The 24647-nt window shown below is 38.4% G+C and overlaps 1 protein-coding gene across 2 annotated transcripts; it reads left to right on the top strand.

The window, feature by feature from the left end:
* Positions 1-6696: 6696 nt before the first annotated feature.
* LOC132871209 (SLAM family member 9-like) lies at positions 6697-20417 on the top strand. Of its 2 annotated transcripts, XM_060905317.1 has the most exons (6): positions 6697-6879; positions 13726-13983; positions 14532-14681; positions 16424-16535; positions 19462-19755; positions 20055-20417. In XM_060905317.1, exons 4-6 carry the CDS (start codon positions 16481-16483, stop codon positions 20360-20362), a joined length of 657 nt encoding a protein of 218 aa, XP_060761300.1. In that variant the 5' UTR covers positions 6697-6879; positions 13726-13983; positions 14532-14681; positions 16424-16480; the 3' UTR covers positions 20363-20417. The 2 variants fall into 2 exon arrangements, with proteins under 2 accessions (XP_060761300.1, XP_060761301.1); XM_060905318.1 differs by lacking the exons at positions 6697-6879; positions 13726-13983; positions 14532-14681 and having other exon boundaries at positions 15953-16535.
* Positions 20418-24647: the final 4230 nt, after the last annotated feature.

Raw genomic sequence — 24647 nt, 5'->3', positions numbered from 1 at the left:
AGCTCAGCCTGAAAACTCCAGAGAAATTCACGGTTGTATTTAAAATGTATTTTACAAAAACAGAAAGTCGGAAGTGAGTCTGGAAGAGTTTGCTTTAGAATCTCATTTTATTTTTTTCTGCTTGCATTCGAGTTAATGTTTGATTTTCTTACAGGTGAAGTCGCTTCCTTCTTCAACACAGAAAATCCAGATTGGTTTCAGACAACTCGGGCATAAAAAACTCAACAAGGAGGATAAATCCTGAAAGAACAGAACAGATTAAGAGCAGAGAGAGCTGGAGCTTTGTTTCTCTTATCAGAGGAACACAGTCCTGTGCAAAATATATATCTATCATTCTTTTTTTTAATCATCCATCTCTAGGTTTATTAAAAAAAAAACATGCTGCGTCATGACAGGCCGGCTGCACTGATTCAGTTACAGGTTGCCAGGTCTGTATAAAACACCCACAACTTACACACTAAACAATTTTTAACTCAAACATTATCCTGTCTGTCATGACGTGGTGTGGGTTTGGTTTTTGTTGTTGTTGTTTTTTTTTTTTTAAACTAGAAGTGGATAATATAACAAAAAAAACTACAATATATAAATATTCTCAAACACAGTACTGTTCAAAAGTCTTGGCACCCTATTGTTTTCTTCAGACAAACGTTGTTATAGATTTCTATTTTATGATTTCTACATTATCGAGTAATGAAACAACAGTCTGAGAAAGTTTGACACAAACACACTGAACTTTACAACAGCTGCATGCATGTGAAATGGAAATAAATCAACGAAGGCAGGAAAAACTCATCTCATCTCATTATCTCTAGCCGCTTTATCCTTCTACAGGGTCGCAGGCAAGCTGGAGCCTATCCCAGCTGACTACGGGCGAAAGGCGGGGTACACCCTGGACAAGTCGCCAGGTCATCACAGGGCTGACACATAGACACAGACAACCATTCACACTCACATTCACACCTACGGTCAATTTAGAGTCACCAGTTAACCTAACCTGCATGTCTTTGGACTGTGGGGGAAACCGGAGCACCCGGAGGAAACCCACGCGGACACGGGGAGAACATGCAAACTCCGCACAGAAAGGCCCTCGCCGGCCACGGGGCTCGAACCCAGGCCTTCTTGCTGTGAGGCGACAGCGCTAACCACTACACCACCGTGCCGCCGGCAGGAAAAACTATTTTGGATAAAATTGTTATTGTCCGTTGCAAGTAAAAAGTAACCAATAACCAAACTTAATAATAAACTTAATCAATAACCAAACGTCAACTCAATGTGTGAGCTTCATTTTATGTTGCAATTCACAACTATTCTATGGTTTTCCTAAAAAAAAAAGTAGTACTCGCAAAATAGTGGGCAAGTGATAATACTGGAGGGCAAGTGGGGGTAAAAATTAATGTCGAGCCCTGGTATAGCATTAGTATTATCTCCCATTGCTGCTACTCTGACTGTCTTCACGACGACTGGGCTGACTTTGACTTCCCTCAACAATAAACAAAGATAACAATGTCAATACACCTGTCCATGTGAATACAAACGAAAGGAATGAATCATCAGACAGAATTCAGTGTGCAGCCAGTTCACTAACTTAAACACTGCTTGCTGCTAAGCTGGGATAGGCTCCAGCTTGCCTGCGACCCTGTAGAACATGATAAAGCAGCTACAGATAATGGATGGATGCTAATATGGACTGAAACCGGCATTTTGTTTTATACATCAGCTTACATAAGAACAATACCATTATAAGGTCAAGTCAGAAACATTACCATAAGAACACACAACTAGCGGCCTCAACATGCGAACAGGAATGGCTAAAGCAAATTTTAGTTAGCTGCCTTTTCCTTAAACCGTTCGTCACTTCCCTCGAACATACAATGTAACGACACAACTGTGAGTAAACTTAACCTGAAGATATATGTGGCGCTTGTGCACTTATCTCACCTGAAACACACAGCAAAAAGACAGTCTAGCATTAGTATTATCTCCCGTTGCCACTGCTCTGACTGTCTTCACTCCGACTGGGCTGACTTCCCTCAACAATAGGATTACAGCGCCAGTCACTAACACAACACAGCCGCTACCACCTTCTTCTGCCGAAGGGGAATATCACTCAACAAATGCTAATAGAGAAATCAGGTGAGTTTTCTTCTGCTTAAAAGTGACACAAACATTTTAAATAATAATCACCAGAAAAATAATGGTTGGGGGGACCAAGGTGATGACACAAATTAATACAATATGAGTTCTGTATATAATCTTAGCCGCTAAAATGTCCAGGGTGCCACAAATACAGTCAAGTCACAATTCCAAGTAGCCATGTATGAAAACTTTTTATTTTTTTCTGGACGGGTGCGCCCCATGCCAGGTTATGGTTGGTCTGACTTTATCAAGCCTTTGAGCTCCAGCACTGTTCTTCTGGTTTTGACTTTGTTTGTATTGTTGGATTTTGCTCTTTTGCCTCTGCCTTTGATTTCCTGTTTGTTCCTCGCCTAACCGTTGCCTGTTTTTGACTCTACATTTTGCCGAATGATTTGGATTTGTCTGCCAGTTTGTCTTATTGAACTCCTTTCTGCTTTTACTTCTGTCTCTCGCCTGAATACCTGACAACTTCAAACAAAGGAAATGGTTAAATAGACATGCAGTAATGTATGTAATACATACTTTCAGATATCAAAGGCAAAAGAAATGAAACTGTGTTTTTTATGAATGAGTACAAAAGTAATAAATACAAAAAATAAGCAATAAGTACAAATGTAGTGCTTTCTAATCTTGACAGTTTAAAACTGTAAAAATTCAGAATGAACAGATTAAGCAAAAATCACAACAGAAAACCACCAGGGTGCCACAAATACATTGCCACAAATATATGGTCATTATTACGGCAACAGTACGATATGACATGGTTTAAAAATAATAATCAAGATAAACAGACTCAATCTGTTAAATTACAATACACCAAGTAAAAAAAAAAATCTCTGCATACTAAGGAGTCAGCCTGAGTTACATTACTCCTTAAAATGTTTCATGAAAACACAATATCTCATCTCATCATCTCTAGCCGCTTTATCCTGTTCTACAGGGTCGCAGGCAAGCTGGAGCCTATCCCAGCTGACTACGGGCAAAAGGCGGGGTACACCCTGGACAAGTCACCAGGTCATCACAGGGCTGACACATAGACACAGACAACCATTCACACTCACATTCACACCTACGGTCAATTTAGAGTCACCAGTTAACCTAACCTGCATGTCTTTGGACTGTGGGGGAAACCGGAGCACCCGGAGGAAACCCACACGGACATGGGGAGAACATGCAAACTCCACACAGAAGGGCCCTCGCCGGCCCCGGGGCTCGAACCCGGACCTTCTTGCTGTGAGGCGACAGCGCTAACCACTACACCACCGTGCCGCCCCCAGCCTCAAAACTCTGGTTTGCAATGACCAGCACACATTATATGTTACACAGTTACACAACCCCATTAAAGTAGTTAAAAAGAGGACTTCAGTAGCTTTCAAACACCACCATCCATATCTGTGAGCTACGGTTCCTCAGAAAGACGCATTTTAGCTGCCTTTGGAGCTCTGTTTCTGCTCCCAAGCTTGTTATGTTTCAAGTGATTATTTTTAAAGTTCCCAGGTCAGATACTTTCTTTATTCAGTCAAAAATTTAGGGAGAACTTATCAATTTATTTATTTATTTTTAAGATATGGTTAACCTGTTGGACATTTTGTGTACAATATTAAACTTCTTTGTAGCAAATTTGAAAATCTTTAGTTTCATACAAACAAAAATGCACATAGTTTTGCATTGTTTATTAAACAGAAATTTTTATGCCTCCGCCACCATAAGGTGCAGGAGGCATTATGTTTTCGGGTTGTCCGTCCGTCCATCCATGCGTGCGTCCATCCCGAAACCTTGTGAACGCGATATCTCAAAGGCTAATGAAAGGAATTTCACCAAACTTTCACCATTTGTGCGATTTGGGACAAACATGAACTGATTAAATTTTGAGATCAAAAGGTCTAAGGTCAAGGTCATTGTGAGGTCAAATGTCTGTCCGAAAACCTTGAGAACACAATATCTCCAAGACAGATGAAAGGAATTTCACCAAACTTTCACCATTTATGCATTTGGGAACAAAGATAAACTGATTATCCTCATCTTTTCAATGAAGATTTTTCTTCATTGAAATTGTGTTCAAATTTTCTGAGAATCGAATAAAATGAAATTGTTAAAGTAGTAGCTTCAATTGAATTGAATAGTGATGGGGTGTAATGATACACAGCAAATAAGACATGATAGCAATCTGTTGGTAACTTGCCAGCGCCCCCTATAACGATCCCACAATTCCTTGCGCGCTCCACCCGGATGTGACGTAAAGTGGAACTGCTTTAACTGTATCGAGAGTGCCTCGATTCGTCCTCTCATGTTCTGGCTACTGGAGTGGTCGGACAGACTGTTGGCACGCTCACCTACAGTGTTGAGACTAACCGCTATTGTCTGAGAACAGCCTGTTCAAATTAGTTTCGGCTGAACTTTTGAACGATCCGCTAAGTTTCAGTGATATAGTGGTTTTGATTCTAAACCTTTGCAAAGTTTAACTACAGTTAAGTAGTTTTCCACACTAAGAGGCATTTGCGGACAGCTTTGCTCCTCTCAGCCTTTTTCTTGTCGACGCATCACCGGAGGTTTCTCCCAAAGCACCGTGGGCCAGCTAGGCCTCCATCTCCCTGCTTCGTTTAGCCGCGGTTGGACGCAACTCGCCGCTAACCTCCTCTCCTCGGACCGCGACCCTCAGCGCGGACATCGGAGAACGAACTTCCATTGCATTAAGTAGGCACTTGGGCAAATTTTAATAATTTGTAGCTTATTCAGATGGTTGTTAGGGTCATGTTTAAGCTTTGAGCTGTTTAGCATACCCGCTCAGACACGGAAGGTGTTTCTGTTTTTTTTTATTGTTTGTTTTGGTTCTGTTTTGTTTTTCTTTGAACTTGTTAGACAGGGTATCTTGCATGATGTCTTTCCTTAACTCCATTGCTAGCTTCCCTATCTGATTAGCAGCGCAGTGACAAGTTTGTTATTTTAAGCTCCGAGGCTGGACCGCTACAAGGCCTAGTCCTCTCCATCCAACACCTATTACACACTCTCTCTCTCTCTGTCTCTCTCTCTCTCTCTCACATTGAGTTCTTTGCCTAGATAGTCTGTTGGAAATTGTTGTTAAGTACAGTGTTTGGATCCAGCTGTAACGTGGCCAGATTCTCATTAGCAACTCATTGCTAGCTACCTCAGAGTGATACTCTAGCTGGTAGGCTTGTGTTCTCGACTAGGCCTGCAGGCGCCATATTCCCCGACGCCATTTTGGTACCTCCGTCCCTGAGTTACTTGTGATACGTCACCTGGTTTACGACATCTAGGCATTGACTGCCATTTTGTTTAAGCATTGCTAGAGTGGCTAGTCGTTAGCATCTGCCCACAGATACACACACACACACACACACACGCACGCATCGACTTTCCCTAGTCACACACAAGGGACTCTCTTTCCCTATCTCTCTCTTTCTCTCTCTCTCTTCCTCTCTCCGGCCCCAAATCTATGGTCCAGGTGTAATTGTTCCATTGTTTTGTCTTGTTATTACCTTTGCCCGACATTGAATGTATTTTGTGAGATTATTATTAGTGAGTAGTAGACAAATAAAAGCTAATCAAATTGAATTACATTCTACTTGTTCCTGTTCTTTATTCACAAGGTCAACTGTTTAGAACTCCTTTTTCCTTCAAATTTAGCTTTTGTATACAACTGGGTTTCCCATCTAATGCAGAGCTACCATTAATCTTGAATGTAACCATTCACGGTGAATATTAAGATTAATAATTTAAGATTTTATGAGACTGACTTCCGGTAATGGCGGGGTGCTGAGAGGCTGCGTAACACCAACCCTCCTGATAGAAAATCCTTGAAAAATTATATTTTTTACTCTAAACCGAACTTTCAGCGGTGATTTTGACAGATTTTGGGCCATGTCACAGACGAGGAGGAAAAAAACTGCTCAAAAGCAGCAGAAACATGAAAAAGATACCGAAAGACTTTCAGAATCTGAACACGAGGAGATGGGGGATGAAGAGTGTGAGTCTGAACCCAGTGATAACTCCGCAACAAACCCCAGCACGTCGGATGTCATGAATGCAATTAAAGGGATGGAAAAGCGAATTGCAGATAAGATAGATGGAGTGTTGGAAAGAGTGAAAGAAATAACCGAAAGAGTTGAAGAAGCTGAGGAACGTATTTCGGGTACGGAAGACGAGGTGAGCAAACTCAAAACTCGCATTAACACATTGGAATCGCAGGTGGCATTACTGCTTGAGAAAATTGATGGGATGAACAACTACAGTCGTAGAAACAACCTGAGACTTGTAGGCTTTCCAGAAAAGGAAGAAGGAAGGGATGCGCTTAAATTTTTAGAAAGCTGGATCCCTTCAATCTTAGAGATGAAGGATACCACGCTAACACTGGAACGAGCACACCGAATTGGCCCACAACCTCAGGCGGAGAATGACACCAACGCTACTCCGCCTACAGCCACTCCACCTCGACCGAGAACTCTGATCATGAAGTTCCTCAGCTATCGACAGAAAGAAGAGGTGTTGAGAGCAGCGAGGGATAAAGGGACACTAAAATATAAAGAGCACACAATCAGATTCTACCCTGACGTCACCGCGGAAACACACAAGAAACAGAGGGCTTACGATGGAGTGAGACAGAGATTACGACAGAAAGGAATCAAGACGCACCGTGTCGTCTTCCCAGCGAGACTGCTTCTCACCCACGAAGGAAAAACTGAACTGTATAATACTCCGGCAGAGGTGGAGCGCTACATGGAAAGCGTGGGTATCTGATGATAAGTGGTCCTTTGCAATTTAATACCATTTTCTTCTCTTTTAAATCAGCAGATGGAGTTTAAGGCAGGTCGGCTACAGATAGCCTGTAATATAATTTAATAGAGAGACTATACTTTGATCCATAACAGTTGTTAGGCAGTAAGTAGATTCCTTATTTTAACCTGCCTTCCTTTTCTTTTCTTTTTTTCCTAACTGCACCTGAAGGATAGCCCCTTAATTTTTCTGTTGTGTTTAAAGGGGGCTGAAAAGCGGACTTTTTTTTTCTTTTTACAAAGTGGACTTTGTTCTGAACAGGGATATGGGGTATTCTCAGCTTGAGCCAACCTATTTGGCCCCTTTTTCTGGTGTTTTTAAGGGGGGCTGAAAAGCTGACTTTTTTCTTTACAGAAAGGACTTTGTTCTGAACAAAGCTATGGGGGTATTCTCAGCTTGAGCCAAACTATCAAAAAATCTAAATAAGCTGGGAAATCTGAAAAGTTCATTTCTATCTGAAATATGAGTGGAAAACTAATAATTTCAAGGGTTGTGTTATAAGTAGTAGATCTAAGTAGAGAGAGCCAATCAGTAATTAGCTCCTCACGGATGTGTGGATCTAATAAACCCATACAGGAAGCGAACATGAAGGGGGGAGGGGGGATATATTGTGGAAGGATTTGGGAGAGGTTATTTGTAAGGTTCAGGTTCAGAATGTTAGTTTGTGTGATTGTTACTTTTATTTTATTATTGTGCATGTTTTTTGTTTTTATGTTTGGCTTCTCATTGGTATATCTATCTCATACTAAAGGAGTGTTTAGGGTGAGTGATGATGACAGATAAAAAGTAATGTATGAAAAGGAAAAGGTCAAATTCATAACTTGGAATTGTAGGGGAATGGGTAGCCTTAAAAAAATAAAACAAGTAATGGACAGAATCAAACTTCTGCAGGCAACTGTAATATATTTGCAAGAAACGCATATGACAACTGGGGAAATAATTAAAATACAGAGGAGATGGCAGGGTCAGGTGTTTTCATGTTGTTACGCCTCCAATGCTAGAGGGGTAATGATACTGGTTCATAAGACCGTCCCTTTTCAAGTTGAAAAAATAACAAAAGATTCAGCAGGTAGGTTTATTATAGTTGAGGGATATTTATTTGGAGATAAAATCAATCTTATTAACGTGTATGGCCCAAATGATGATAGTCCTTCTTTTTTCAGCAACTTATTCCTCTCAATAGCGGCTTTAAGAGGACAGCATATTATGGCAGGAGACATAAACTGCACACTAGATCCAGGGAAAGATCGCTCAACTGGCTTGGATACAACACATGTTAAGTCTAGGAAACTTATAACTCAGTTTATGAAAGATTTGAACATGTTGGATGTGTGGCGATATTTCAACCCTAGCCTTTTAGTTTACTCATGTTATTCTGGGACACACAAAACATATTCACGCATTGATTACTTTCTGATATCAGCATCACTGCTCCCCAATATTACAGATTGCAAGTACCATACGGTGGTAATCTCTGACCATGCTGCTGTATCTCTAACCTATACAAATAAAAAGATGACCAACACTCCTCCTAAATGGAGATTGCAAGCAGGGTGGCTACAAGACCCTTCATTTAAGGAATTCTTGGGTAAACAAATAGACTTTTATTTTGAGACCAATACTTCTGAAACATCTGCTTGTGTGAGATGGGAAGCATTCAAAGCTTTTATTAGGGGTCAAATTATTGGATTTTGTAGCCATAAATCCAAACAATCTAGACAAGACATTAAACAGTTGGAGAAGCGTATCAGTGAATTAGAAAAAACAATATATCAAAACAGGGTAGCAAATAAAGATGAACACAATAAATTACTCCTTTTAAGAGCACAATATAATGAAAAGTCAGCAGCAAAAGCGGCAGCAAAAATCATGAAATTAAAACAGAATTACTACGAACAAGGAGATAAAGCAGGAAAATTACTTGCTTGGCAAATAAAAAAAATGCAAGAGCAAAGGGCTATCATTAAAATTGAAACTCCTTCAGAAAATATCACAGATCCATTAAAGATAAATGAAGCTTTTAGAGACTATTATAAAAACTTGTACAGTCCAGATATTTCTCCAAATAATGACTTACAAACGCAATTTTTAGAAGATCTTGAATTGCCTCAGATATTAGAGGAAGACCAGATGAATCTTGAAGAACAGATTACAATAGAAGAGATATCATTAGCTATTGATGCAATGACTACAGGAAAAACGCCAGGCCCAGATGGCCTTCCCATAGACATTTATAAAATATTTAAAGAAAAATTGATAAATCCTTTTCTAGATATGGTAGTAGAGGCCTTTGAATTGGGCATTCTTCCTGCATCAATGAGAAGGGCATTAATCACGCTATTACCAAAACCAGGTAAAAGTAATACAAAATGTGAAAACATGCGCCCAATAAGCCTTCTTAATTCAGACACTAAGATAATATGCAAAGTGTTAGCAAGAAGGCTGGAGACAATATTACCTAATCTAATAGGAGAGGATCAAAATGGCTTTATTCAACGCAGACAAGGGTTTCATAATGTAAGAAGGCTTCTTAACATTCTCCATAACCAGCGGAATGCGCAAGACACAGCTGTCTTGTCACTGGATGCAGAAAAGGCCTTTGACTGCGTACTGTGGCCCTATTTATTTGAAACATTGGTTAAATTTGGTTTTGGAGAAAATTTTTGTAAATGGGTTAAAATTCTTTGTAATGATCTTGTAGCTGAGGTACTGACGAACAATGTAGTATCAAATCCGTTCAATATATTGAGGGGTTGTCAGCAGGGATCACCTCTCTCTCCGCTCCTTTTTGTCATTTCAATAGAGCCCTTTGCAATTGCAGTCAGAAAGCATGCAGGCATTTCTGGAATTAACGTTGATCAGATGGAACATAAAATTGCCCTGTTTGCCGATGATGTCCTCCTTTTTCTTACAAATCTTAGCCATTCTATACCAGCTCTTGTAGAACTTATAGGAACTTTTGGGAAGATCTCAGGATACAAAGTAAATCATTCAAAAAGTATGTTAATGGTACTGGATGATGAAGATAGAATGCAATTTCAGAATAATCCAATGACTTTTCAGTTAACTGATAGCTTTACATATCTGGGAATACGAATTGTACCAAAACTAGAGGATATAATCACTGTAAATTATGAACCACTGTTTGAAAATATTTCTAATTCCATTGATAGATGGACGTTACTACCCATAACCTTAATTGGTCGCATAAATGTTCTAAAAATGAACATCTTGCCCAAACTACTATACATATTTCAAAATATTCCACTACCACCCCCAAAACACCTTTTTATGAGACTAAATAAGCTGTTCACTAACTTCATCTGGAACAGCAGGCGTCCAAGACTCCGCCTTTCACTCTTATACTTGCCTTTTGATAGAGGGGGGCTCATGTGCCCCAATGTGCTATGGTATTATTGGGCTGCCCAGCTTAGAACTATGATGTTTTACTTTTCTTCAGAAGGCACCCCGTCATGGGTCAATATGGAATCAGCTGAAGTCACACATGGTCTACCTCTAAATATGTACATATATTCAGCCAATCTCAAATATCATAGGAAACACTGCTCTAACCCTATTTTGCTTAATATGATTAATGTATGGTACATGGTGAAGAAATATCTTGGTATTTCTAATGATCTCTCTTGCTTTAGCCCCATTTGGGGCAATACAGATTTCAAACCAGGAAGATTGGACGCAGGCTTTAAAAGCTGGGCTGATAAAGGGATAAGGGCCATACATAATTTGTACTCTTCAAACAAACTCATGTCCTTTGAAGAAATTGTTAATAAATTTAATATACCTAAAAATCACTTCTTTAAATACTTACAAATAAGAAATTTTATATTTGTAGCTCAAAATAATACTTTAGACATGCCAACAATAAACAACCTAGAGAAAGAAATGTTAAGTGATTGTTATGCGAGAGGCTTAATTTCACATTTATACAGAATTATGATAGCAGGGTCACAAGAATCGTCAATTACTAAATTAGAAGCCTGGAAAAAGGACCTAAAAGAAGATTTGTGCACAGCAGACTGGACAGAGGCATGTAAGGAAGCTCAAACTCAAACAATAAGTGTAAGATTGAAACTACTACAATATAAGTGGTTGATGCGGACTTACATAACTCCATCTATCCTACACAAGTACAATGACAATATACCTGATACTTGTACAAAATGCAACAAATTTAAAGGTGATTTCTATCATTGTATATGGGAATGTGAACACATAATGTCATTCTGGGAGGGGCTGAGAGATATGATAAATAAGATAACAGGTATAAATTTAACATTATCAGCAAAAGTGTTTGTCATGCACTTATATCCTCTCGAAGTGACATTGGGAAGAAGGGAATATATTTTTCTTGACATGTGTTTGTTACAAGCAAAACGTTTAATTGCTTTATTCTGGAAAAGAATTCAAGCACCAAATGTGAATGATTGGTTGAAAGAAATGGCAAATAATATGGTCATGGAGAAAATAACATATATAGTGAAAGGTAAAGGCAGTAAATTTGAGGAGATATGGTACCCATTTTTAGCCTTTCTGGAAGAAGATGGAGGCAATGGAACACCAGATGTGAATAATACAGACACCAATTGAGAAGCTTTTTTAATTTTTTTTTTAATTTTTAATTTTAATTTTAATTTATTTTATTATTATTATATATTTTTGTATTTATTTTTAATAATGTATGTATTAACGAGGTTTTTAATTAGTTATTATTTGTTTTCGGTTTAGTTCTTTCTGTCATTTGAATTTGGTTTATGTTAAACTTTAAAGGTTTTTTTTGTATTGTCTTATATATTGTCTTTGTTCAAATGTAAGTATACCAATGTTAAAACTTAATAAAAATATTTGGGAAAAAAAAAAAAGATTTTATGAGACTGATCTTTAATTGTAAATTGAGTAATTCAATTATCAATTATTACATAATTTATAATTTAATTAATCCCAATTCCACCTACAAATCTATTCTCAGCTTAGAGTTTGTTTGTTTGTTTGGTTGGTTGGTTGGTTGGTTGGTTGGTTCCATGTTATGCCAAGAAAAGGAAATGTCAGAAAGGTGATTTCATGTCATAATTTGAAGAACTCTTATTCATGGGCTACATTCCACATCAGACTTTTAAAACATAGTCTCATAATAATAAGACGACCCACTCAACTGCCCCTTTATATGGAACCTGAAACCAAGGGAGCAGCAGTGACTGAGGATCACAGTTGCACTCGTTACTATGAGATCTTGAAAGCTACCAAATGAAACTGATGAAATTGGCCTATTTCTGTTTCTTGTTTTTATCTTCAAAGTAATAGATTAAAATGTGTAGAGATTATAAATAACAACTGTAATGTGTTTGAGGTACAGTGCTGCTGTCTGTCCACTGAACACAGTGCCGTGTTTTGTAGCTGTTTTTTTAAAACTGTGTTTTACTTCTTAGATTTTTTAACAGCTTGTATCTGACTGAGCAAATTTGCCATTTGCACAGGACAATTTAATGTAACTTGTGTTGTTTTAGAAGGTTCAGTATATACGTGGGTTTTTTTTTTCTCTCTCAGCTGTCAAAGACAAAAAACAAGCTACATGCAAGTGGAAAAGTCACAGAAACCACATGTCCCAACTCAACCGCATCTTTCCTTTCAGACCTCAGTGCTGCATGGTGTTGCTTGCCACACATACAACAGCACAGTTTTTCATTCTGTCCTGCACAAAATAAAACTGTTAGACTTACAAACCAAATGTAAAGCTGGATTTATTGTAAAAACTGCACAGCTAGACACAGACGAGATCAAACATGTCTTTGAACAGTTTCATTAAATTTTTTAGGCTTTTCTGAAACATTAAAAAAAAAACCTTAAATGATATATTACGCATGTAAGGGAATGTTAAGTAAACCTCCCCCCTCACTCCCCCCACCCCCACGGATAGCACTTTCCACCGAGTGTGTTACGCCGCCCCTGCATGAGAAAGCGTTTCGAAAAGATGTGGCCCACTAGCTTCATGGTAGCTGTCATGTGATGGGGGAGAGCTGTCTAGTGGGGGAAGAATGGCCATGACTTAAGGAAGAAAATCAGGGGTGGGGACAGACAAAACAAAACAAAAAAAACTATTTGTATTTCTAAACAACTGGCTGTTGTGTGTTACTAGCTTACTTTATCTGCGTTTCAGGAAAGAATGGAGGAGTAACATTACATAGTTTTTTGTTTGTTTGTTTGTTTGTTTTTACTCATATTTTCCTTGTTTATATGTATACACAAATAAAATTCACATCCAGCTCCACCACTGATCCAGAAGCTACTGCTCTCCAATCCGCTCTGCATCCAGCACAGACTTTATAATGAACTAATTCACCTCAACACGAACCCACCTGTTTCCTGATTTCAGTCATGATACAGAGTAGCTATTGAAGATGCGCCTTTTCACTTACTCTTTGCTATGATTTGTTTTCTTTGCAAATTCATTTCTGAGAGTTTTTCAGGGGTTTTTTCTGGCTTTTGTTTGACCATGTTCATTTCCTGGTTTATGATTCTGTTTTGCTTTATACTATCTGTCTTATGACCTTATTCTGCCTGAAGGTGATGATAAATAAAGCTTGCATATACGTTGATCCATGTGATGGAATTTGTGACCTTTTCCCTTCTGTGATTTTTTTCCCTGACAGGTGATTTATATTTGTTTGATCTAGCTGTTGATTTTGCTGTAAAACAGAAAATCAAGTGTATCCTTGTATCGTCATAGATAAGGAGTCAAATATCACAAATGCTTGTCTCTCACCACTTTATCCTGTTCTACAGGGTCGCAGGCAAGCTGGAGTACAGCGGGGTACACCCTGGACAAGTCGTCAGGTCATCACAGGGCTGCCCCATAGACACAGACAACCATTCACACTCACCATCAATTTAGAGTCACCAGTTAACCTAACCTGCATGTCTTTGGACTGTGGGGGAAATCGGAGCACCTGGAGGAAACCCATGCGGACACGGGGAGAACATGCAAACTCCGCACAGAAAGGCCCTCGCCGGCCACAGGGCTCGAACCCGGACCTTCTTGCTGTGAGGCAACCGCGCTAACCACCACACCACTGTGCCACTCTACAAATGCTTGTTTCTATTAGAATAAGGGTCTGCTGCATGAGACTGTGGTATCTCACTAGATACACTGTATACAGCTGGGTGACAAATGAATGAAAAATAATAAAAGAAAAACATAAATTGTCTTTGTAATGTGCTGGCCTATGTCGGACCACGGTATAGATTCTACACATCTCTAGGGTGTGTAGAATCTTAGGGTTTGTTTGCGAGAGCTCTGTTTAACACATCTGTCCAAAAACTGTCATTGGTGTTCAGCTGGGTTGAGATCTGGTGAAGACAAACAGACATTCTGCTAAAGCCTCCCTTGTTGTAGCTCCCAGAAATGTAACTTCTCTAAAATAGTTTGCAATAGATTTCTCAATGCAAATAGTGTTGCTGTGTGTTTACATTAAAAACAAATACACGAATAAACAACCAATGACTCTCTACTGTATATGAGTGGATAACATGGTGCCATTTATTCTTACTGTACAATTTTGAAGCTTCTTTCTTTCTTTTCATAAAAATAGGAGTCACCAGCCTGTGAAAACTGGAGCCAGAGTCTGTGCAGTAGAGACCTTCAAGCGAGAGCACACACAGTAGATGGGTTCACCTCTCACCTGCCCATATCAGTGATGGACACTGTACAGGAACACGCATGCTGTTAGACATCACATGAGGTGCAACTTAAGATGGTCCATTGACTAATTCAGAGTAGAAAGTACAGAGTTATTAATTAATATAATATATTGAAGTGGAGTTGTACAATTTGCACAGATATGATTTTACTGTTGCCAGGTAAAGATTTGCGCTTTGAGTCATGACTGACTGAGTTACCATTTATTAGCTAGCTGAGATTATCCATTATTTTAATCAAAGTCATGAAAGTATCAGTAATTAATTTAAGGTACCTAATGAAAACATAATGGTAAACAGCAGTCAGCATTAATATTTATTAAACAGCCTAATTTTTGAAAGAAAATTGCAGTGCTCCTTGATTTTCATCTAGCTCTGATACCTGCAGTAATTGATCCATCTGAATGGAGAAGTGCTTTCTTATCCTCTGTTTATTCTTTAGGGAGAGTTCATTTCAAAAGAATGACTGACTGGTTATTGTTATCAAATCACAACAGGTGTTTCCTAAGGTCAAACAGTCAATCCATCCATCCATCCATCCATCCAAACATCCACTATATATTATCCGTCAGGGTCACAGGGAAGCAGGAGCCAATCCCAGCTGACTTTGGGCGAGAGGCAGTGTACACCCTGAGCAGGTCGTCAATCTATTGCAGGGCAAACACAGAAACGAACAACCATTCACACTCACATTCACACCTATGGACAATTTAGTGTTGCCAGTTGACCGAATCCGCATGTCTTTGGACTGTTGGAGAAAACCGGAGCACCCAGGCCCTATCAACCAGGCCATTTTTATTTAGCACCAAATAACTTCTATTAAAAACATTTATCATAAGGAAAAATATTGGGGTGACATTAAGGTCAACTGAACTTGTAAAAATGGCATTTCTGAAAATAATCTTGTGGAGATGTACTGTTACTTCAAATGGAAGTTTGCGATGTTTCCCTAAACTAACATGGAATGGGTGTGGTTATTAAAAATTATACTGCATCCAGCCACTAGATGGCCTCAGAGACATTTTGGCTTCACTCCAGATTATTTCAGAAGGACCCAAACAAAATGTCTGAGCACATAGGCCTGATTTTATATTTCTAGAACAATTAGAAAAACATGAAAATATGGAAACCAATTGGATATGCACTTCTACAGCTTATTGACAGTTGTTTTTTCTCAGGTGGTCCACTACAGAGACCGATCTACTGAAATTGCAGAAAGTGTAACAATAAACCAAATGTACAACAGTAATATGTGTGTGTTGTATTATATTTTAATCAGCTGTGTGCCATTTCTACCACATGTAGTTTTGTTTTGTTACTGTATTTCTTTGAAATGCTGACCTTCCATCCATCCATCCATCCATCCATTATCTGTAGCCATTCTTCCTGTTCTACAGGGTCGCAGACAAGCTGGAGCCTATCCCTGCTGACTATGGGCAAGAGGCAGGGTACACCCTGGACAAGTCACCAGGCCATCGCAGGGCTGACACATAGACACAGACAACCATTCACATTCACATCTAAGGTCAATTTAGAGCCACCAATTAGCATAACCTGCTTGTCTTTGGACTGTGGGGGAAACCGGAGCACCCGTAGGAAACCCACGCAGACACGGGGAGAACATGCAAACTCCACACAGAAAGGCCCTCGCCGGCCACTGGGCTCAAACCCAGGATCCACTTGCTGTGAGGCAACAGTGCTAACCACAACACCACCGTGCCGCCCCAAAATGCTGAACTTGTGATACTAAATGCACTTTAAAAAATATGACAGTTTTCTTTTTCAGTTCAGTGTGAAAACAAGCATAACTTCCTGAATCTAAAGAGGAGGCAGACCATACAGGATGGCGGTGGTGATGCAGCTCGTCTCCTTTCTCTCCCTCTTTGTCTCCATTACAGGTAAGTAATCCTCTGAATTAAAACGTTCTGACTGAAGAGGTTATAGTGATATACGATACAGTGTCCTTCTGATTACGGAAGGATTAGAGGTTACTTCAGTCCACTGATGATGCAATCAATATTAAATAATTATTGAAAAAAAATATTCCTGTGTTCTGATATTCCTCAGCAAATTCTTTCAGATAGACTGGTAATGTTGGTAAATTTGTCATAAAATTTCTGAGTGGAAACCTTATAATAGTTTCAGTGACACTTTATTTGTATCATTCACTTGAAAAACTCAATAGTCAACAAACTACAGGATCTATAGACTGTCAGATGACTGTCATGAATAAGTCTTTGAAAAATTCTCAGCAGTTTATAGTTGTTTATACAGTATTTAGGTTTTATGGTTGCTGAAATAGGGATATAATTTCACACAGTATCTTACAATAGGGAGTTAGTAAGTCAATATTTAATTTTTCACTGCACCCTGAGTCCTTTTACGCCAGCATGGGAAAACTATAACACCACTCAAAAAGTGCAATTTTGTCCTTTTGGAAAACCATCAATGTTAATCCATCATACATTCATTAATGTGTCTTCTATCCCTGTAGCTATGAGTGCACTCCATACCCATAAAGATTTAGTGTAGCTTAATTGAGTGATGATGCAGAGGTTATGAACATGTTATCCTGATCTTTATCTTTTTCTTATCATTGTAACCATGGTAAAACTATGATTAAATCATAGTAGCCATAATAACAATGGTCACTGTAGTTTTGAAAAAAAAAGCATAATATATTTCATATCTCCAGTAATCGCCTTTAATCTTTCATTCTTTCTGTCTCAGTGCTACCAGCTTCATTACTCTTAATAGTCTGATACACTTCTGAAGCAGGATGTTACACCATTATAACAGATGCTATATGTGTAATGCGGGTCATGCCCATGCTTTTTCACAGTAATATATGCACTGAACGAACATTCTTGGTGTCGTTACTCTTTTGACATACAATTTAGTGTCCAACCCTGGATTTAGCAAAAGAAATATTCACTCATCTATAATTTCATCAACAGTGTCATTGATGTTAATGCTGAGACACGCCATGTTAACAATAACACAGTGCTACATTGACTTGCCAATGTATGATGCATTCGGCCTGTTGGATGGATATTTATTTTGGTCACTTTCAATTCCTGTGGTATAAAACAAGTCCTCACAACATAACTAAGTAGCTGATCTTTGCTCTTTCCCTACAGTATCTGATGGGATTTTTAAGATGGTTAACAGTTTTGTTCAACTGGATGTACAGACAAAAGATTATCAGTTCTTTGACTTCACATGGTCATTTAACAAAAGTAAAAACATTGTGAAATACATGAAAAATTCTCCAAGTATAGCATTCACTGTTTAAAAAAACAGAGTGGAGGTGAATGGTAATTCCACGATTGGAGGTAAATCCACAAATAAATGACAATGTGTGCATGGTTGTGCATTTCAAATTATTTCTGAGCTATTTTTTTAATTAATTGCAAAAATATCCATGCATCTCCTTTTATTTATTTGTGGATCAGACTTTGTGTATTTGTGGATCTTTTTTTTTTAATTTTGAGAAATTCATGTAATTTAAGTGCAAATTACACAAGAAAAATACCACGATAGTCCATTTGCCTTGAAACCGAAGCAGTCTAGTGTTATTATTATCTTCTTCTTCATCCCATAGCCAGTAAGGGCTGTAGCGGCACCACTGATGACAATTTAACGGTCCATTAATGGTGTGTCTTGGGCATTTATACTTGGTGGAGCCCATCCCTTTCCAAGCTTGATCGATGGATAATTTAGAGTAGCCAGTTAACCTAACTGCATGTCTTTGGACTTTGGGGGAAACCAGAGCACCCGGAGGAAACCCGCACAGGGAGAACATGCAAACTCCACACAGAAAGGCCCCCAACAGTCACTAGGCTGGAACGCAGAACCTTCTTGCTGTGAGGTGACAGTGCTAACCACTGCCCCACTGTGCCACCCCTGTTATTACTATACTATAGCAGTAAATTGGTTGAATTGTCACATTGTGTGTGTCAGTTGTAGCGCCACTCAAAAACTTGTACACCAGGAAAAAAGTCACACATTCATTAGTCTGTGATATAAATTATGACATGAGAAGTGACAATAAATCTTTGGATGTCTATTACAGATGTGGAGAAGTGCACATAAAACAATCACTAAATTAAAGGCTGGTTTCATAAAAAAAATTGGAAGGGAAGGAAGCCTGTTGTATAGCAGCTGCTGTAGTCTGTAAATGTGGTAGCATTTTGATAGAAAAGACATGCAGCCATTAATTTCCACGCTTAAGATGTACTAAAGATGCACTGTAACCTCCCTGATTAATGGTGAAGACATTATAGATTTTATTTGTTTTAATCTTTTCCTTTTTTTCCCCGATCATACTGATGACCATGGTTGCTAATGCATTAAGGTTTAACGTTAAATCTTGGATTGAAAGGACAAAAAAAAATAAATAAATAAAAATAAATAATAATAATAATAATAATAATAATAATAATAATAATAATAATAATAATCCATTTCCTGCACCCCTGCTTTCACACACTCTTACAAAGAGTTGGTGTCTTTTACATTTTGGTCAAACTACTTAGTGTACAGTATACAGTTAGGGATACGGCCCTGTAGTTCTACTGAATGCAGCCAAAGAAAATTAAGTTTGTCTATAATTTCACCAGAAGCATCTTTATGTTGTCAATGCTGAGACATGTCATGTTAAAATAATGTACAACTAAATGGAGTTGCCAATGCACAGTTTGTTCTGCCTTGGATTCTGTATTTATTTTGTTTGTTTATAAACAAATTGTGACATAAAATACACAACATAATGCAAGTAATTAAAACATAACTAAATTGTTTATTTTTGCTTTTTCCCTACAGTGTCTGATGGGATTTTTAAACTGGTTAACAGTTCTGTTCAACTGGATGCACAGACAAAAGATTATGAGTTTGATGACTTCACATGGGTATTTAACAAAAGAAAAAACATTGTGAGATACTATAAAAATTATCCAAGTAAAGTATACCAAGAGTATAAAAACAGAGTGGAGGTGAATGAGAAAACCCAAAGTCTGACACTGAAGAACTTGCAGAAGACTGATAGTGGACTCTATGAAGCAGAGGCATCTGGTGAACAAGAACGAATTGTGGCCGAGTACCGATTAACTGTGTTGGGTAAGTCTTATTAAAATTGCAGTACTGATAAAGTAATCTTGTCAGTCTGAGATAAGAAGCCCTTCTTTTGTTCAATTCTGCATTTTGTTCTGTAAAATCTGATGATTTAATGAAGCAATATCTTTGTTGTCATGTTTGAGGTCAGTTAGTTTTGTCTTTACTAAGATAAATGCACTGCTGCATGGAGAAACCAGCAATTGTGTGCATTGCCTAGCAGTACAGTATTCTGTGTGTGTGTGTGTGTGTGTGTGTGTGTGTGTGTGTGTGTGTGTGTGTGTGTGTGTGTGTGTTCGTTCCAGATCCAGTGGAGAAACCGGTCCTTAATGTCTCTCCCCAGCAAAGCAATGGCATCTGTAATGTGACTCTCAGCTGTGAAGCTCAGAAACTCTCAGTCACCGCTCACTGCTACAGTGACAGATGTGATATGAAGGAAAATGAAAAGGCTGTAGATGGGTTCCATTCCCTCTCACTGTATGTCAGTAACAGCTTCATTATTTGTAATCATAGCAACCCAGTCAGCTGGAAAAATACAACTATGGATATGAAATATGTGAAACAATTCTGTCCTTCTAATGGTGTAAGCATGCACACATACTGCATGGGGTAAATTTAAATGTAAGAAAAATGTCAATTCTTTCTTAATTTTCTTTCAATAATCTATATTTGTGGTCTTACTAAATGATTAGAATTAAACATATATTTCAACTTATGTTTTTCTGAATAATATTTTCTTCTTTTAAAAAATGTAGTTTTGTGATCTGCACATAAACAAATAAATTAGTCAGTGTTGTGCTGCCTGTGAGTTTTTCCAGCAGTTATGTTTATAATTTGCTGCCCACAGTCTAATGTTCACCTGCAGTTCAGATACAGAGGAACAGATTAATATCCCCTTAGAGTCTGGGGCACCAGTGCAATATTGTGGACCATCAACGGCACCTCATGTGAATTACTAAATCCTGTCCAAATATCAAACCTGCTCAACTTTTACATCCCTACTCTCTCTGTTATAGTGGAACATGATTTTCTCATTTTTTATCTTGAAAAAAGTGGCACCAGAAAGAGAAAGAACAAACATTCTGCATTTTGTATTTATACAGTTCTCAATTTTATTTCCATGAGAAAGCAGAACATACAGGTTTCTTGGAACAGCTATTTCAGGACATTCAATGTACATATAAGACAGTGAATATACCCAGGTAAACTGGGGGAATGTCAATGGCCACTTAAGACAGAGCTTAATACCGAGATAACTATAAACAAAGACTGCAAGAGTTGCATGTCTATAATACAAAGTCAGCCACTGCAGTCTGAGCTCCTGAGTCTAACAGACTGAAATAACTGTACAATGATTGTGTGAGTTCATGTGAACAAGTCTGATAAGAAGTCTTAGTTCCCAAGACTCAGAATTTCAAACAGATTTTCTTTAGAGCCATTCCAAAAATCAACAAAAACATCTCTCACAGGCCTATCCAGCCACTGTCATAAAAATCAAAGTGAGGCTCACCCCAAACAGCACATGTACATACACAGGGTATAGTGAGTACAGGGATACCCTACTAATGAATACGAGCAGTAGCCGGACAGCCTACTGCAGAATCTTATCATTTTGGCTTGTGAACATATGTGTTAACAATACCATAAACATAAAAGGATGGCACACACCCTGTACATGTAGTCTATAGTGCAGTCCGGGAATACAGTCTGTTATTATGTACAGTGGTGCTTGAAAGTTTGTGAACCCTTTAGAATTTTCGATATTTCTGCATAAATATGAGCTAAAACATCATCAGATTTTCACACAAGTCCTAAAAGTAGATAAAGAGAACCCAGTTAAACAAATGAGACAAAAATATTATACTTGGTCATTTATTTATTGAGGAAAATGATCCAATATTACATATCTGTGAGTGGCAAAAGTATGTGAACCTTTGCTTTCAGTATCTGGTGTGACCCCCTTGTGAAGCAATAACTGCAACTAAACGTTTCCGGTAACTGTTGATCAGTCCTGCACACCGGCTTGGAGGAATTTTAGCCCGTTCCTCCGTACAGAACAGCTTCAACTCTGGGATGTTGGTGGGTTTCTTCACATGAACTGCTCACTTCAGGTCCTTTCACAACATTTTGATTGGATTAAGGTCAGGACTTTGACTTGGCCATTCCAAAACATGAACTTTATTCTTCTTTAGCCATTCTTTGGTAGAACGACTTGTGTGTTTAGGGTCGTTGTCTTGCTGCATGACCCAGTGTCTCTTGAGATTCAGTTCATGGACAGATGTCCTGACATTTTCCTTTAGAATTCTCTGGTATAATTCAGAATCCATTGTTCCATCAATGATGGCAAGCCGTCCTGGCCCAGATGCAGCCAAACAGGCTCAAACCATGATACTACCACCACCATGTTTCACAGATGGGATAAGGTTCTTATTCTGGAATACAGTGTTTTCCTTTCTCCAAACATAACACTTCTCATTTAAACCAAAAAGTTCTATTTTGGTCTCATCCATCCACAAAACATTTTTCCAATAGCCTTAACATAACACTTCTCATTTAAACCAAAAAGTTCTATTTTGGTCTCATCCATCCACAAAACATTTTTCCAATAGCCTTAACATAACACTTCTCATTTAAACCAAAAAGTTCTATTTTGGTCTCATCCATCCACAAAACATTTTTCCAAAAGGTTCTTATTCTGGAATACAGTGTTTTCCTTTCTCCAAACATAACACTTCTCATTTAAACCAAAAAGTTCTATTTTGGTCTCATCCATCCACAAAACATTTTTCCAATAGCCTTCCAAGAATGGCTAAAGAAGAATAAAGTCCATGTTTTGGAATGGCCAAGCCATGGACTGGCTTGTCCATGTGATCTTTAGCAAACTGCAGACGAGCAGCAATGTTCTTTTTGGAGAGCAGTGGCTTTCTCCTTGCAACCCTGCCATGCACACCATTGTTGTTCAGTGTTCTCCTGATGGTGGACTCATAAATATTAACATTAGCCAATGTGAGAGAGGCCTTCAGTTGCTTAGAAGTTACCCTGGGGTCCTTTGTCACCTTGCTGACTATTACACGCCTTGCTCTTGGAGTGATCTTTGTTGGTCGACCACTCCTGGGGAGGGTAACAATGGTCTTGAATTTCTTCCATTTGTACACAATCTGTCTGACTGTGGATTGGTGGAGTCCAAACTCTTTAGAGATGGTTTTGTAACCTTTTCCAGCCTGATGAGCATCAACAACACTTTTTCTGAGGTCCTCAGAAACCTCCTTTGTTCGTGCCATGATGCACTTCCACAAACATGTATTGTGAAGATCAGACTTTGATTGATCCCTGTTCTTTAAATAAAACAGGGTGCCCACTCACACCTGATTGTCATACCAATTGATTGAAAACACCTGACTCTAATTTCACCTTCAAATTAACTGCTAATCCGAGAGGTTCACATACTTTTGCCACTCACAGATATGTAATATTGGATCATTTTCCTCAATAAATAAATGACCAAGTATAATATTTTTGTCTCATTTGTTTAACTGGGTTCTCTTTATCTACTTTTAGGACTTGTGTGAAAATCTGATGATGTTTTAGCTCATATTTATGCAGAAATATCGAAAATTCTAAAGGGTTCACAAACTTTCAAGCACCACTGTAGATGCATAAAGTTCTGGCACCTTGTTAAAATCCAAAAAAGCAGAGAATGCGCGCACATCAGTAGCACAGGTGCTGGACCAAACAGAAGATAACTAAAAGAAAATAAAGGTTCGCAACACTGTTATATGCTCCCATTTTTATTTTTAATAGCACGACGTTTCGGACGCTTAGTCCTTCATCAAGTGCAACAAAGAACAGGTGTAGAGGGTGTGGTATAAATACCTGGAAAGGGAGGGGGGTGTGGTGTGTCATACAAAAAAAAAAAAAAGGGGGATATATACAGAGTGGGCACCAAAGGGCACCTTTCCCAAAACATCATTTACCATCAACTAGAATAAATCTATGCAATATTTACAATCAGTTACTTCAGAGGTCATAAAACTATCTCTTCATCAGTCAGTCTTCAACAGATCTTCATCAGCCTCATGGCCAGAACACTGGAAAACAATTAAATACCATAAAACCCCACTACCCTTACAGATTGTCTATATCATGAAAAAATTATTAAGAATACAATAACACAATCATACACTTGTTCAGTACAGTTGGTAGTCATAAGGACCTTGTTAAAATCCAACAGGACTCACCCAGCTTGCTTTTCACTGCATTCATGTCACGAGTGAAAAAAAAAAACCTTAGCTAGGACCTACTATTAAATATAAATTTATAGCGGAGCTTCGGCCCACGCGAGCGGAGCTCCATACTTAAGAAAATATCGAAACCCATCGAGTTGATTTTTCATGGACACACAGGGATCCCAGCCATGTACGTCCGTCTGTCCCCACCCCTCGCAATTCTGATTGGCTGTTTGATTTTGGCTGGAACTAGAAGAGCGAGCACGCCTACATAACTTATTTTTGTCTACAGATAATTTCATATTTATCGGGTTTTTCCACTGAGAACAACTCAAACAGTGCAACAAAATAATAATCATTTTTACAAACTTTAATACAAACTTTAAAAAGATGTCAGAACAAGTTAACCAAGGAGAGAAAGATGAAGTCAAACCCGGGAAGAGAAAGAGAGTTTTGACAGAGGAAGAAAAGGAAAGAAGAAGTGAAAGAGCTTGAGAAAGGTGAAGAAATCTTTCACAAGAAAAGCGACAAGCTGAAAGAGAAAGAAAACGTAAAAAATGAATTAATAGAAACAGGGGCGCAGATAGGATTTTTGAACTGGGGGGGACTGAGCTGTCAGCAAATGATTCCATTTTGTGTGTATATATATATATATATATATATATATATATA

Source organism: Neoarius graeffei, chromosome 23 (assembly GCF_027579695.1).
Source record: "Neoarius graeffei isolate fNeoGra1 chromosome 23, fNeoGra1.pri, whole genome shotgun sequence".
NCBI lineage: Eukaryota > Metazoa > Chordata > Actinopteri > Siluriformes > Ariidae > Neoarius > Neoarius graeffei.
This window is presented reverse-complemented; position numbering and strand designations above follow the sequence as displayed.

Excerpts from the sequence above, each read along its gene's own strand:
- LOC132871209 (XM_060905317.1), top strand. The coding sequence starts at position 16,481 with ATGGCGGTGGTGATGCAGCTCGTCTCCTTTCTCTCCCTCTTTGTCTCC. Across the intron at positions 16,536-19,461 it reads CCTCTTTGTCTCCATTACAG|TGTCTGATGGGATTTTTAAA; the intron begins GTAAGTAATCCT and ends TTTTCCCTACAG. Across the intron at positions 19,756-20,054 it reads GTACCGATTAACTGTGTTGG|ATCCAGTGGAGAAACCGGTC; the intron begins GTAAGTCTTATT and ends TGTTCGTTCCAG.